At 39.6% G+C, this 16273-nt stretch overlaps 1 protein-coding gene across 1 annotated transcript; it reads left to right on the top strand.

Annotated features, from left to right (window-relative positions):
- Positions 1-1529: 1529 nt before the first annotated feature.
- Positions 1530-5014, top strand: LOC131223012 (aquaporin TIP4-1). The gene is made up of 3 exons (XM_058218289.1): positions 1530-1755; positions 3543-3790; positions 4406-5014. Exons 1-3 carry the CDS (start codon positions 1629-1631, stop codon positions 4781-4783), a joined length of 753 nt encoding a protein of 250 aa, XP_058074272.1. The 5' UTR covers positions 1530-1628; the 3' UTR covers positions 4784-5014.
- The last annotated feature ends 11259 nt before the right edge of the window (positions 5015-16273 follow it).

Below are 16273 nucleotides of genomic sequence, written 5' to 3'. Positions count from 1 at the left end.
ACCCGGTCAAGGGTTTGAGTACCCATAGGTGGTGAAATTCTACCAGCATGAGTGCATGGGGTGTGTGTTAAAAAAAAAAAATCAATATCAAAGTAACTGAGTCACCGAACTGGTTTATTCCGAATGCAATTCAAGCTGGATTCGATCCGAATCGAGTTGAGCTGGAGCTGCTCAAACTCATTTTTGAGCTCAAAAAATCAGCTCGACTTGGATCAAACTCAACTACGAACCAAGTTGAACCGAGCTTTTTCCACTAGAGTCAAGCGAGCTAATTGAGCTAGCTCGGTTCTTGTCCACCCCTAACAACAAACAAGAATTAACGGCTATAGCAAGCAGATAATTTGAATTAGTAAATGAATCCGTCTAAACTTTGATCCAATTTTAAAATTAGATAAATGAATAGATCTTAGCCTCTCATTGTTGGACATTTTCTACAAAATATGTAAGGCCAGTCAGGGGGGCAGTGTAATTATTAATTTATGACCCATCTAAAGTGGGGCCCACTTTTGGACCGTCGTTAGTAAAAAATATGACACTTGAACAACTCGTCTGTGCCTACATGTGAACCATCAAAGTCTGCAACAGCGTCGAAGTTTTTTTTTTTTTTTTTTCCCCTCAACGGTTTGCTGACTATCTGCTGACGCGCTTGAGTTCCTAAAGTTAGTTTCATGGTTCGATGATTCAAGCCGTTGATACGATGGACCCTCGTTATGGATGAGGATAGCTCTAAAATCCTTCATTTTACAGATGTGGTCCACCTGAAATTTGCATCCACTTTATTTTTGGACTCATGCATAAAATGAGGGGGCAAAACAGATGAACAACGTAGATATACAATATATACATCGAGGTGGGCCCCACGCTGGGGTAGCATCCACGAAATTGGATTGTCCACTTGAGTTAATAAGTAGGCTTTATCGTGCTGAGGGGCCACCATGATGTATTTTACTTACATCCACGCCGTCCATCCATTTTTGAAAGATATTTTAGATCATGGTGCCAAAAATTAAGCAGACCCAAATCTTAGGTGGACCACATCATAGGAACCAGTGTTGATTGAATACCCACCATTAAAACCTTCTTGGGGAGAAACCGAGTATGTACTTGCCATCCAACCTGTTAACATGGTCAGAAAAACTGGAATGAAGGGACCAAACCAATATCAACTTGATCCAAAACCTTTGTGGCCCACAAGAAGTTTTTAATTGTCAATAACCACAATTTCCTGTGGTATGGTCTATCTGAGATGGAGATCTACTTCTTTTTTAATACCATGACATACAATTCTATGGAAAAACGGATGGACGGCGTGGATGTAAGGCAAATACATCAAGGTGGGGTTCCACAGCAGGGATCCACCGAATCTACACCCCTAAAATCCTTCACTCTGGAAGATTCATTAATACTATACGAAATCGACGGTTATGATGAAAAGCGTACGATGAATTAGTCCAAATTCAGTAAGCTGTCTAGCTGTGGAGAATCTCCAACCCGCGCCTATTTATTGTACCAAAGGAATGCTAGTGCGAAGGCAGAGAACGGAGTGCCGAGGAGAAGAAACTCTAGTTAAAAAAAAAATCGCCGAGTAATCCAGTCTTTCTCCGATCTTTTCCTTGTCAGAGAGAGAGATGCCGAAGATCGCGTTGGGAAGCAGGCAGGAGGCGGCCCAGCTGGACTGCGTCCGCGCCGTGGTTGCGGAACTCATCTGCACCTTCCTCTTCGTTTTCGCGGGAGTGGGAGCGGCCATGGCAGCTGGTATGTCTTAACGTTCGCACCGTGCGCTAGTTATGTCTGGATCATCTTAACGTGCGCCGAGTAGGTTCTTGGACCTGATTGAATCCCACATGATCCAAGGATTCAATAATAAAAAATCCCCAAGGAGTGAAAATGACGGCTTGGATCCTGTGGGATTTGGTCGAGTCCGAGCGCCGGACGTGAAATCCAATCTGTCTTCGAGAGTTCTATACTCGATTCTAGACTTGTGAAAAAATATTCATCCAGATCCACAGCTCAGGTGGGCCACACCGCAAGTAACATTGGAGATGCGATGCCAACCGTGTGTTTGCGTGCGGGGTCTCCATGATACATATCTTTCATCCAACCCGTTAATCAGGTGTAACTCTCCAATATCGAGTGAAGAGACAAAAATCAGCCTGATCCAAGAGACAGACGGAACACACCTCGTGAACTTAGAGGTTGTGGCAGCAATTTCCTATTTTCCCATTGGTGTGGCCCACTCGAGTATTTTTATTCTGATTTATTTTGTATTTACGGTTTAAATAGGGTTTGTTGAATGATGGACGGAGTGGATTTGTATATCCACGTCATCCATTCCTTTCTCCATACCACTTTAGGACCGGGTACTAGTAATTATACAGATCCAAATCTCAAGTGTACCAAGCCACAAGAAACAGTGGTGGTTGAGCGCCTCAACATTAAAATTCCAAAGGGTACATAATTTTTATTTGCAATCTAAACTCTTTATAATGTCAAGAAGATCTGGAGGAAAGGAAAGGACAATACAAATATCATCTTGATCCATTGCTTTTATGGCCCACAAAAAATTTTTAATGGTCATTCATCACTGTTACTAGTTGTATGGTCCACCTGAGATATGGATCTTATTAAGGATTGGAATATTGTCCTTAAAATGAGATGAAAAATCAGATGGACGGCGTGGATACACAAAAACTATATAAAGGTGGACCCCACACGGTTAGGGTAACACCCACTAAGATGTTTTGCGGGTAACAGCTAATCCACTCGAAGCGGAGGGGAGAGTTACACCAAACAGCGGGGGTAATAGCTAATCCACTGACAGTGGGTTGTAAAAAAAGAAAGAAGAAGAAGCGGATTGGCTGGTGTACCACACACTGCCTAGTGTTTACGTCTCGTGCGAAGCCGACCGCTGCTGTAGGAACGGTTCAAAGGAGATCAAAGCTACATGGGCTCCACGATGATGTATTTATTATATCTACACCGTTCATCCATTTTGCGAGATCATTTCATTTTAGAGCACGAACCCAAAAATAAGTCGCATCAAAAGCTAAAGTTCACTATACCACAAATAACAGTGGGACAATGATTCTCACCGTTAAAACACTCGTAGGGCCCACCATAACGTTTATTTTATAGCCAATATATTCATAAGGTCACACAGACCTGGATGAAGAAGAAAAAAATATCATATTGATCCAAAACTTCCGTGACCTCAAGAAGGATTTCAATGGTGGACGTTCAATCCCTCACTAATTTTGTAGTGTGGACCACTTAATCTTTGGATCTGTCTTACTTTTCTGCTCAAGATTTAGAAAGATCTCGCAAAACGGACAGACGGTTTGGATATAACACATATCTTATGCTGGGACCCACAGAACTTGGTGACGTCAACACATCAGCCATGTCGGTGGTGGGTCGTACACCAGCCAATCCGCTTCCCATCTTAATCCCGTCTACTATTCGCCAACGGGTGATGCGTGCACGGGATCCAATCCGTTCATCAGTTGGGCCCACTATTTTAATTTATCGTTTTCTTTTGACAGAAAAGATGATTGGAGGAGCTGAGTCGATCATGGGGTTAACTGCTGTTGCTGTGGCCCACGCATTAGTAGTGGCTGTGATGATCTCAGCGGCTCTGCACATATCGGGTGGTCATCTTAATCCGGCGGTTACGCTGGGCTTAGCCGTTGGGGGCTACATAACCATATTTCGATCCATTCTCTATTGGATCGCTCAGATTATCGGCTCTACACTCGCCTGCCTTCTGCTCAAGTATTTAACTGGAGGGTTGGTGAGTCACATGAGAAAACACCCTTCCTTAATTCATCTCTGTAGATGGGGCCCGTGGCTAGCTGATCCAAATCGTTGATTTTCTGGGATATACCGTGGATCAGGGGTGCCCCCAAAATTTCCCATGTTGGAAGATCCTAACCATTCGATCAGTGGCCCACAAAAGGGGTGGTCATGTAAAAGTATCGGATGGCAAGGATCTTCTAATCTGATGGGTTCCTAGAAATCTGAATAACTGACTAATGGACCTCCTTTTTAAGAAATAGGCGCATCAGATTATGAAGTTTGCTAGGAAGGATCTTGCCTAGTGGGCCATTCTGCTGTGCTGGTGAATTAACTCCCCCATGTGATGATCTAGACCGTTCTTTTAGAGATCTCATAGATGAAAGGGTCGGATCATCACGTGGTGGGCCAAAAGGATGAGAAGGGCCGGGAAGATCCTTGTTAGCAAAACTCATCCTCATATATGGATGTGCCAGAAAGTCAACAAGTTCCATGACAGCCTTAAACACTGTAATCAGTACCGACCATACTATATAGTGGACATATATTTTTGTACATGTGGACGGTCTAAAAACCATGATAATTGAAAATACATTACTTTATACGTGTGCAGGCTACTCCAGTTCACACACTCGCTAGTGGGGTGGGGTTTGTCCAAGGAATTATCATGGAGATCGTTCTCACATTCTCTCTGTTGTTCACTGTCTACGCTACAATGGTTGACCCCAAAAAGCTGATTCCTGTAGGGCTGGGTCCCATGCTTGTTGGGTTTGTGGTGGGGGCCAATATCTTAGCTGGTGGGCCCTTCTCAGGGGCATCCATGAACCCTGCAAGGTCATTTGGGCCTGCATTGGCTAGCTGGGATTGGACAGATCATTGGGTCTATTGGGTGGGGCCCCTTGTTGGTGGAGGTCTTGCTGGCCTTATCTATGAGCATTTCTTCACCATAAAAACTCATGTTCCTCTCCCAAGAGAGGAAGACGCTTTCTAATGATAATCTCTCTCTCTATCATGTTGCATCTGGTTGTAGGGGATGTTGTTGAGAGTGTATGTGGGTTTTCTTTCTTCCTTTTAGGTATGCTTGTGTACTTAAAACTTATGTAGGTTGGGCGCTTCTATCTTATATTTAATTTGGTTATTATTGTATGCTTAACCTCTATGCACTCAAGTTAAAAGGTGAGTTATTTAATCATGATGACATAAAGATGCTGTTTATATGGCACAGTGTGCCTCGGTCCAAACTGGGCAGTTCGCAGGGCACTTTTGGATCCATGTATGATTGATTGGATGTGATCCTATTGTTGGTTGGTGATGATTAAAATGAAAATGATTAATGGTACAAATGTATTTTAAGAGAGCAGGTGAGAGAAATGAGAAAGTGATAAAAAAAAAAAGTGTGTACTACATGCAGAGAGAAAAAATGCTAGTAGCTTCAACCCATCTCTAACTTTTCTAGTTCTATGGCCCACTTGGGTTTTGGATTGCTCATTACCAATGTCTTAACATGAAGCTATGCCGGCATGTTCGTTCCCCCATCAGTCCTTCAGCCGAAGGAGGGTCCTTTGGGTGGCAAAATCTACACCCAAAACGACCCATGGGCCTGCAATCAGACCCAAACCCAGTCCATCAAGGAAGGGCGAGCCCTAACCCTTTTTCAGGGAATGAGTACATGGGAGCGGATTAGGTGTGGCCCCGGCCTCACCCAAGACGGTACGGTCCTCATGGGCCCACCTTGATGTGTGTATTAATTCTATATCCACGCTGTCCATATGTTTTGCTAGATCATCTTCGGGCATGATCCCAAAAATGAAGAAGATCCAAATCTTAGGTGGACCATACTATAGGAAACAGTGGAGATTGAACGCCATGCCATTAAAAACTTCCTAGGGCCACTGTAATGTATATTTTCCATCCAACCTATAGATGAAGTCACACAGTGCCTGGATGAAGGAAATGAAGAAAGAAAAAAAATAAAGAAATATCAGCTTGATCCAAAACTTTTGTGGCATAATAATCGTCAATCACTACTGTTTTCTATGGTATGGTCCCCCTAAGAATTGGATCTTTCAATTTTTATTGGTTCTTTCATTTTTGGGCTCATGCCCAACTAATATTTGCATTTGTTTCATTTTTGGGCTCAGCCCCTTTTGTGATCTGAAAATCCAAAATGGACGGCAAGGATTTAAAATAAATACATCAAGGTGGGGTCCACAGGTTGGCCCCAGACGCTGCTGCCCTGCAGCGTGTAAACCTACACGCTGTGGGGGTGCAGCGTGGGTTGTTGACACTTGCCCCCCCTCCCCTTTGGTGTTATATGCCAAATGCAATGGTAGCTTTTGTCTGGTGGTGTGGTTTTAACCGCGGGTGTTTAATCACCACTGTTTCCAAATAGTGTGACCTACCTGATTTTTGGGCCACTAGCATAAATTGGTGTGGGCCATCTTATGGACAGAGTGGATTTAAAACACGTGTATCAGGGTGGACCTCACTTGCTGTCCGTTTTCACTCGTGAGAAGGTTTCAACAGTGGCTGTTTAATTACCACTGTTTTCAATGGTGTGATCCACCTGTTTATTTTATTTATTTATTTTTTTGATCAGCCTGAAATTTTGGAGCATGGCCAACATGATGCTGACCCATCTGATGAACGGATTGGATATGTTATACACACATCAAAGTGGGGTTTCAATTTAGAACCCACCAGCTGCTCTCTTTGGCCATAACATCCAGATGCAGGCTGTGCATGGAACGTGCATGGGTTGCGCATTTACTTATTTATTATTTTTCGTTTTATTTATTTGACACACACACACACACAAAGGTCGTGGACTTATCAGCCGTTAAACACACGCATGCTAAAAAGTTAAAGGGACCTATCAGGCCTTGGATCACAAAAATAAAAAATAAAAAATCATGGATGATCTTAATGACTTCAACGGTCGGATGTGGCCCATGGGGTGGCTCACTTGGTTTTTGCGTCCACCGCAAATTGTGAATCATGTCCTGGACATGAATGAGCCAAGCTTACACCAGCGGTGGATCCCACGGATGTGGGCCCACACAAGTTTTAAAGTTGAGCAGATTTTTTGTTGTAGAAATGGGTTCGGTCTATTTTTGGGTCCGATTTGTGACCACGTGGGGCCCACATTTGGTGAGGGAATACCACTCTCTCATAGTTTTATACGAGGGATTTAAAACTCCTAATGTGGGGTCCGCTGATTGTCCATGTATAATTTTTTATGCAAGGCCAAACATGACTAACTAATTCTCTCTCTCTCTCCCCTCAAAATTCTTTGGATTTTTCATTGTAAGGGCAAAAATGCTAAAGAGAATCCTTTCTTATACAAAGAAAAATGGTATGACGTGGGATGTGATGTTACATTTTGTGTAAATGCCATTGGTGCAAAATGATGTGGATTGTGGTGAGGTGGCTTGGATAGTGGAAATAGTACTACGTGGCAATTTTACAAATTCGTATTGGTGCTTGGGCTGTTGAAGTGGATTGATGATGTGGAAGGGCCTAACAAATGCATTGGCCAAGCAGGATAGTGCCATGACATGCATTGATTACTAAAGTGGTGGATGGGGAAATGGCATGTGATGTGTATGCAAGTGGGCTATGATTGGTGGAAAAAGTTGTCATGGCCATTCCAAGTCCATGTATTGGTTGCATGTGAGATGAGATGACAATAAGCATGGGCCTCATCTCATGGTGAGTTATGATGATGGTTAGAGAAGAGAGCTTCTCTTGTTTTTTGGCGTGTATTGGGGCCTGATTTTGTATTGTAGCTAGTGTACTTGTACTATGGGCTTAAAGGGCATTAAACCATGGGTTTGGGCTTTGGCTTTTTGGGCCTATGCTCACTAGGGTTGTTTGTTTAATAAGGTATGTGATTTGGGTTGTAGATTCAACAGGCCGTATCTCATTGATGCACTATTGGCACCTTCGTGCTCATGGCGCTAGTGTAGTTGATATGACATAATTTTCAGGGTGCAACAAGCTCCTGCCTTTTGGATGCCTGTTTGTACGCTTAGATTCTCCTTAATTTTCAGGGTGCAACAAGCTCCTGCCTTTTGGATGCCTGTTTGTACGCTTAGATTCTCCTGTCTATTGCTCGGGTCAGTCGACACACATGTGTGACTGCGAGGTGATGCTAAGGACCGGTGTCCTCCATTTAACCCTTGAGGTTCGGGGATCTTTCTCTAATTGTCTTTTATCTTAAGAAACTTTGGTGGTTGCAGACTTGGTCTTTAATAGACCGTGAACAACTTCTTCACATGCATACTAAATATGAGAAGAAGATCCGAGAAGATAGGGAGTTTGGATCTCGTTGGAGATCTTTTTTTTTTTTTTTTATTCTCCAATCCAAGTCATCGGTTTTATATCAATCAAGGGAATTTTCATTTCTAAAAGTATGACGTGCGCGCAAAGGATCCAAAAGTAATGAGGAAACCCTAACAAAGGTTTCATTGCCTCGACAATCTATGAGCAATCGAAGAATAACTGGAGACCCTATACTTAAAATATCAATCTATCTTTTAGACTACCTTTTATTTATCTTTCTTAGCATAACCTAGCTTATCCTAGTTTTACATAACTATTGCTTAATGGCTCCCGCTACAGTATATTAGAAGTAGAAGTAATTTTTTCTGTAACCTTACGTTGTAGCACCATGATTATCTAAGTTCCGTTTTACTTGATCACACCTGCTTCAATCGTTTGTTCTGATAAGTGCATCAAGTATTTATCTTTTCTCTTTTCGTATGTTCATTTGGTTGTCTTGTACTTTGTCGATTGTAATGAGCATTATGTCTAAATATTAATGAAATTAATAACATTGTCTTCTTTAATTTGTGTCTATAATCTTATTTTTTCTAGAAATATTTTGAATTGAGAGTACTAATGAAAGAATAAGTCATTAAGTTTATAGACTTACTTAAGTACGTAAACTCATGTGTACTGTAATAAGACAAAAAAAAAAAAAAAAAACCTTTAGTAGGGCTAGCTCTTACCCCTTCTCAAAGAGCCCAATGAAGGTACAAATATTGGTGGTTGAAATGACTATAGATCTTTGATTTAGTCCTAAGTAGGAACAGTACTAGTTCTTACACTTTCACAAATAGCCCGTACTACGTACAAATATTGGCAGTTGAAATAACTATAGATCTTCGATTCCAGTCCCCAATTTATTATCAGTAGGTACACTGGCAGTTCAATCTAATTGGATTGAATTGGCACCCCGGAGTACTGGACTTGGGACTATATATACAGGCCGTAGCATGATGGTCCATTGCTCATGTGGTGTATCCCACTGAGTTTTAAATGCGTATGATCCTCATGCTCACGGCACCTATGAAAAGTCTCATCCAATGTATGGTTTGCATTAAACATTAACATCAAAGGTGGGCTCAGCATGTGGAAGCAGATTGCCTACCCATCACTCCTCCAGACCCCACGAACAACAACAAAGAACCTGAAACAGACCACCAGATGAGTCCTAGAAGGCATTTTACAGCTTTCACGCTCTCACATGCACCATCCAGCCCAGGTTCTCCATGGACATTATCTCCCCTCTACAGATCACCTCCACCTTCTCTCCTCTACCACTGCCTCGCCTCCCTCCACCGCCAAGACAGCAACATCTTCTCCATCGCCATCTCCAAAGGCATCGCCTTCACCGGCTCAGCCAGCAACCGCATCCCCATCTGGCGTCTTCCAGAGTGCATTGCGTGGGGCCACATCAGAGAGAGAGAGAGAGGTAGTTTGCGGGCAGCTTCCGCGGTTATTTGAAGAGTGGAGAGAGTTGGTACCATTCAATTTGAAGAGGATCGGCAGCAAAGACATAAATTCCACACTCGAACGGGATGGTACAGATGACAATTTCCAAAGAAGTGCCATTTTCTTATAAATACTGAATGTGGATTTCCTGAAACTGTGACTTTCTTACTATTTTCAATGACCTTTACCTTTTAGGAAGGATGGAGTTGAGGAATTTTACTGATTTTTCATGCTGACAGTGTACACGGTATGGGCCTCACCATGTTTGGGCGATGGTCTAGATATTGAAAGTGAGATGCCGAACTCTCCTCTCTAATGGCTCTCAAATTCGCATGAGATAAGAAAATTCGAATTATTTTATTGAAGTCGTCTCTAAAACAAGATTATAAGGCTTTAAATTATAAGATGCAATCCCAATTAAGAGTCCTAATGTAAATAAATAGAAAATTTTCTAAAATAGTAAAACTTACTAAAAATAGAAAGTCCTAATCTGATTAGTCAAGATGATTCCTAACATGATAAGAAACAAATCCTAAGAAGACACCGAATATTAAAACTTTAAGATAAAAAGGATAGGTCAAATCTAAAACTTATTAAAAATAGTAAGTTCTTTGAAAAACATGTATTTTAAATAAGAATAAGTTGTTTTCTCACTAAACATGATAATGAAAGGCTCGTTCTAGTCAAAATTCATAGGTTGTGTGTTTCATAACTTATTCTAGATCAATAGTTTTGGCCGATTTACGGTTTGCACATTGAACGATAATTTTTTTCAATTTAGAATATAAATTTTTTTTTCGATTCAGGTACACCTGGGGCATAGTTACATCATGCCTCACGTAAGACTGGGTCCGAATATGATAGATTACGTCCATTTCTGTTCAGGCTTTTTTCGATCCATTTAGGCTAGGAATAGGTCTGCAACCCGCTTTACATCAGAGTTTCAACAAACATAATGACAATGAATAAAAGTATGCAAGCCAATTAATGAGGCGTTAAGTTTGCGCTTTGTACATCTCACATAGGATATGCGTGCATGGGGTTTCCAAATCTTCTATTTTGTTTCCTAATTATGCATGAAGCCTTGTTTTAGTAGGCCTTGGGCAGAGCTCATTGTACATAATTTCTTTATATATTTTATTTTAGAAATTTTTATCAAAATGGCCCCAGGGTATGGTCATTCTAAGAAAATAGTTTCTCTTTTCATTTCTCCTTTAAAAAAATAAATAAATTTAAAAGAAGCCTACTAATCATTTTTAGCTTTTTCATGGACCAAAATTCCCTAGCTTTTGGGAAGCTGCTCCCTTGCTTTTCCTTACGGGATAAGCTTTTAAGCTCCACCTCTTATGCATAAGGTGGGCATAACGTGATGATTGGGCCTATTTGAAGGTAGATCAAATCCGTTCATTCTCTTCATGGCCCACTATTTCAATGGGAATACACTAACTTCACCTTGATATGAGCTCCTAATGTCTTAAACAAATGATAATGATGGTCGTTCACTCTTATCTATTTTCCTGTGATGTGGTCCACCTGATCTATGAATGTAGCTCATTCTTTGGCCTATGGCCCAAATGCTGACTCCAATGGACGGTGTGGATTTAGTACATACCTAATGGTAAGCCTCATGAACGATGTCTTTATGGTGTTAAGGGTCAGGGTCTAGGTTGTCATGCGTTAAGGGTTGTGGTTATTATGTGTTAGGGTTGTAGTTATCTATGTTAAGGGTTGTGGGACCCATCATGGGGTATGTGTCAAATTTACTCCGTCCATTGGATTCATAATTTAATTTAAGATTATGAGCTAAAAAATTAGTCTCATTTTTAGATTAGGTGGACTACACTACATGAAAATAGTTGAAAGTGAACAGATACTGTTATTAGTTGTTGTGGGCTACAGAGAGCTTATATCCAGCTGAAATTTGTATATATTTATTGAAATACTAGGCCACCAAGAAAATAAACAGATTAGATATACCTTCAAGTGGGCCTAATCATTACGTGGTGTCATATCATGCGTTGAAATCAAGGCTACAAAACTTCTTACGGAAGTAAAGGCACGTACGGACGAAAGTCATAAAGGTAAGGGCATTTTGGTCTTAAAAAATTAAAAAGATATTAGGAGGCAAAAAAGAAAAAGCAAAGGAAAGGGAGACTATTATCTTGGAACAACCATACCTTGGGGCATTTTGGTAAAAAAAAAAATCCTTTATTTTATAAAAAAGAGATAGTAGATGAAAAAGTACATTTTTAGAACTTTTTTGGTGAAGGTTTTTTTTAATGTCTGACAGGAAAGTGAGAGAAATATGACTTGTTGTGAAGGCTGCCTCACGTGGAATGGGTGTTCATATGTGCGTTATTCTTTGGTAGAATATTCTTAGTTTGATTTGGCTTGCTTTTGTTTCTTTGGTTGTGCAGTGTCTCAAGGGTAGGATTTTGATGTATGGGATATGCTTTAAGTTTCAGAAGTTGCTACTATCCAATGAAGCTATTGAATCAATGGTCGATTAGAAACCATACAATCACTTATGGAGTAGGGAATTGTAAAACCTCCTGACTTAAGTGACTCTTGTAGTAGGTTTACGACCGTAGGTTCTGGGTAAGGATTCAAGTGACGGAAGAAGAAGGGGTTAGACACCCTTTCCAACTTGTATAATGTGCGTTCTCTACTTTACAGGGTTTTTCGACTTTTAGAGAGATTTAATAGTGTTTCGACATTATTTATCTAGCCATGCTTTGCATAACCCACAAGGGGCTAGGCAGGCACAAATGAAAAGTCCTTAGCCTTATTCTGCAAAGCCAAGTGACTTCAGATAGGCAAAATGAAAATAGAGGAAGTATAATGAGTTGCACACTTAACCTTCCATTGCAAAGTTTAAGATCCTGGGTAGATGAATGTAAAGAAGTAAAGAGATGAAAATGTAGTGTGAGTTGATAATGCATATATATTAAAGAATGCATGGAAAGGAATGTAATCTAAACTTAATCAAGATGTGAAAAAGAAAATAAGAGATCAAACATCTTTCTTGTTTAAAAGGTATGGTTGGATGTCCTCGATATTCTAACCCCACTCATTGACTTTACTAGCTTCTTTAGTGGAGTGTTTTTCTCAAGACTGACTTTTTAAGTAGGGTCTTGATGCTGATAAGGAATCTATGAAATAGTCGGAGAAGAGGACTGTAGACACCCCACCTAAATAACGAAGACTCTTCTCCTGAACTAATATACCCTGATAAAACTGTGCCTAGAATTCCAAATTATAATCGCATAATCAATTAAATCTAGAGGGAGAACCCCATGCTTGTCCCAATCCAAAATACTGGGCTAGACTTAGAGATTTCTAACTCTTGGCCCCAAAATTAGAGCCATTGATCAACACTTGCTAAAATTCACTATCCTTGCTACATTTCAATAAAACCGCAGTTATCCACCAAATGGGACTTTAAAAGTTAGTCAGATAGAAAATATTGGGCACAATACCCTTTTAAAATATAATGAATGGTTCAGATCGCTTGATATATAGCTTTATAACTCGAAATCAGCCATGGGAAAGCCAAAGAAAAAGGAAGATACAAGATCGCTGGATCAAAATTGAAAATCAGCATCCCGTAGGCTATCTTATAGCCTTTCTCACCAACCAGATATCTCAATCCCCACCGATAGATCTTGCATGTCCGAATTTTGACAGGTGTCCACTGTCGGCCCACTAAGACCCTTACCTAGACTTCTGCAACTGCATGTCAACTACAAGAGTCTTATTAGGAATTTTATGATCCCTTACCTACAAGGTAGGTTTGCGGTTTGTAGTAGATCATGAACATAGACATAGAGCTTCTCTGGATTCCTTACAGAAATACCTCGAATCCATGAGAAAAATTAAAAAAATAGAAATAAATTTTAGAAATTATTGATGATAAAAACAAATATACAACCTTTAAATAGTGATACCAAACCTTGAAAGAAGTTTCATAATCAAATTACAACTCAAACTCCTCAAAATTCATGACTTACTATGTAGTAAATTTACTATTTATAGATGATCATTATTTCCACTAGACCTCATGGTTTTCAGTAAAAAATAGTAAGTGTCCTATTTGGCTTAATCATATTATTCTCCTAATTTTTTTAAGCACTTTTCATGTTCGACGGAACTTCGAAAGATTAAAGGATGAAGAGTTATAATCAAAATAAAACATACTATAAATAGTACAAATGAAAAAAATAAAATGATATGGATTTTCGACAGTCAATCTAATAGAATCTCACAAATTCAACGTGGGTAACCCGGCATAGTGGATTAGGTGGCTAAAGTATCTTCTCTCATCCCAAAATCATATATTGTATGTCGAATAAAGTAGTTGCTCCGATGGTAGACTCTCAGGAGTTTCAACACCTGGTAAAGGGTTTGAGTACCCATAGGTGGTGAAATTCCACTACAACGTGAGTGTGTGGGGTGTGTGTGCGTGTGTTAAAAAAAAAAAAAAAGTGGAATCATATAAAACTTGATTGAATCTTTAAGTCGAACGGTTTTACCTCGAAATGAAGTTAAGTACAAAATTCTAAGTCTAAAGCTTGAATTTGAAATCTGAAGGTTGAATCTCGGACACGGATTGCGTCCTACCCCCCGACAGGAATACGTTCGGGCAGGGCTCTATGGGGCCTACCATGATGTAAGTGTTTTATCCATGCTGTTCATCGCTTTTCTCATATCATTTTAAGGTATGATCATAAAAATGAAGTAGGTCCATGGCTCCAGTGGACCACACCAAATGAAGCTACAATGATAATGACACCCACAACTTGTTTGTTAACAAACATTTGAAATTTCTGAAATATGTTAATTTGACACATTTGCCCCTCTCTCCTGTTTGAAAATGTTTTATATTATAAAGAAATTATTTTTTTAAAAAATGAAAATAAAATTATTTTATTTAATTCAAATAAATAAAGTACTTAATAGAAAATTAAAATATCATTATTCATAAAAACAGATAAAAATGAGGTAGTGGCTCTGTGGGGCCAACGATGATGTATATGATTTATCGACACCATGTATCCACTTTTTCATATCATTTGGGGGCATGAAATAAAAAAATGAAGTAGATATAAGGCTCAAGTGGGCCACATTACATGAAATAGTGAAAATTGGGCGCCTACCATTGAAAATTTCTCATGGCCCTAATCATGCTGAAATTTGTATTTTTCCTTTTTCATCAAAGTATACGAAGAGGTTATATGAGAAATGAACATTACATTGGGTTTTAGGAAAGTTTCAACAATAGTTTTATTCAATTTCTATTGATTTCTATGTGTGGTCCACTTGAGTTTTACATATACCTCATTTTTGGACTCATGCACTAGAATGATCTGAAAAAGTTGATGGACGGGGTGAATCTAACACATATATCATAGTGGGGCATAAAGAATTTTCATATGTTAAAAGTTGGTTTTGTATTGTGCAAACAATTTAAAGAGAAAATTTCCATAGTAACTTGAAAAGGGGTAATTTTGGAAGTAAATTCTTTGTTTTTTTTTTTTGAAAGAAAAATTTACGAAGTGCATTTCGCATTCACCATTAAGCCAGACTCCTATCGCAGAAAGAATTCAATGAAAAATCACTTAGCGCTTTCCTTCTTCCGTGTTAACAAACACCACTAAACATAAAATATTTTTCTAATTCCGCATTAAGTGCAAAAATTCAGCATTAACAAGCAGGCCCTAAGTCTCGACTTCTCTTTCCAACTCTCTTTCCACCAACACATTTCAAATACATGTTGTTAAATATATTCATACGAATTTTAGTGAATTTCGATTACAAGCTACCAAATATAATTATTGATGATTTCAATTCATATGAATTTGATGGTAATTATTCATGCATACTAAACGCACACTCCCAAATGAACCCTAATAGTTTGCTTTTGCATAATTTCTTGCAGGGAGAAGCAGTCGTGGTGGAAGTACATAGTAAACCTCAATTTTACAATTCTACCCATTGCAAGGGGCAGGGCTGACGTGGATTTTATGGGGCAACTTTATATGTGTGTGTCATCGACACTATCATTTTGCAATCTCATTTTAGGCCATGCAAGAGCTAAAAAATGAGGCAGATCTGAAGCATTGGTGGGCCCCACCATTAGAAAATCTCAAGCTCAGATTGTGTCTTCTCTTCATCCATGGCCTTATCAATACATTGGATGGCCCTGATAAATTACATCAGGATGGCCCAAGGAAGTTTCCAACTGTGGGTGTAGAAACATGCTGCGCATAGATGCTCAGGTCAAGTTGACTGGTGTGGTCTGGCTAATGACCCCAACACTAGCCAACTAGCTAGTGTCAAAGCTATGTGGTCCACCATAATATGTGTTTTATTCATGCCATCTATCCATCTTGTCAGCTTATTTTAGTGCGTGAGATAAAAAATGAAGCAGACCCAAATCTAAGGTGGACAGCACCCAAGAAACTACGGTTAAAAACTTCCTGAGAGCCACTAAAGTTTTGTATCAAACAGATATCTATGTTTTCCTTTTATCCTTATCTGTGTTTTCATTGGTCCACGTCATTGCCGGTGACTCCTAACAAGATACGCTGGATTTCTCTCTCCCAAATGGACAGGGTGCTGCACAACATAACTTTTAATTTATAGAACTTATTTGGACCTACAATGATATATGTTTTAAATCCACACCATCTATCAAATTTTA

This window comes from Magnolia sinica, chromosome 13, assembly GCF_029962835.1.
Source record: "Magnolia sinica isolate HGM2019 chromosome 13, MsV1, whole genome shotgun sequence".
Taxonomy (NCBI): domain Eukaryota; kingdom Viridiplantae; phylum Streptophyta; class Magnoliopsida; order Magnoliales; family Magnoliaceae; genus Magnolia; species Magnolia sinica.
The sequence above is the reverse complement of the archived record's forward strand: the minus strand, read 5'-3'. Positions and strand labels throughout refer to the sequence as shown.

Bases quoted from the DNA above. Each gene is read 5' to 3' on its own strand.
- LOC131223012 (XM_058218289.1), top strand. From the start codon at position 1,629: ATGCCGAAGATCGCGTTGGGAAGCAGGCAGGAGGCGGCCCAGCTGGAC. The intron at 1,756-3,542 runs GTATGTCTTAAC...TTCTTTTGACAG, and splicing joins GGGAGCGGCCATGGCAGCTG to AAAAGATGATTGGAGGAGCT. The intron at 3,791-4,405 runs GTGAGTCACATG...ATACGTGTGCAG, and splicing joins AGTATTTAACTGGAGGGTTG to GCTACTCCAGTTCACACACT.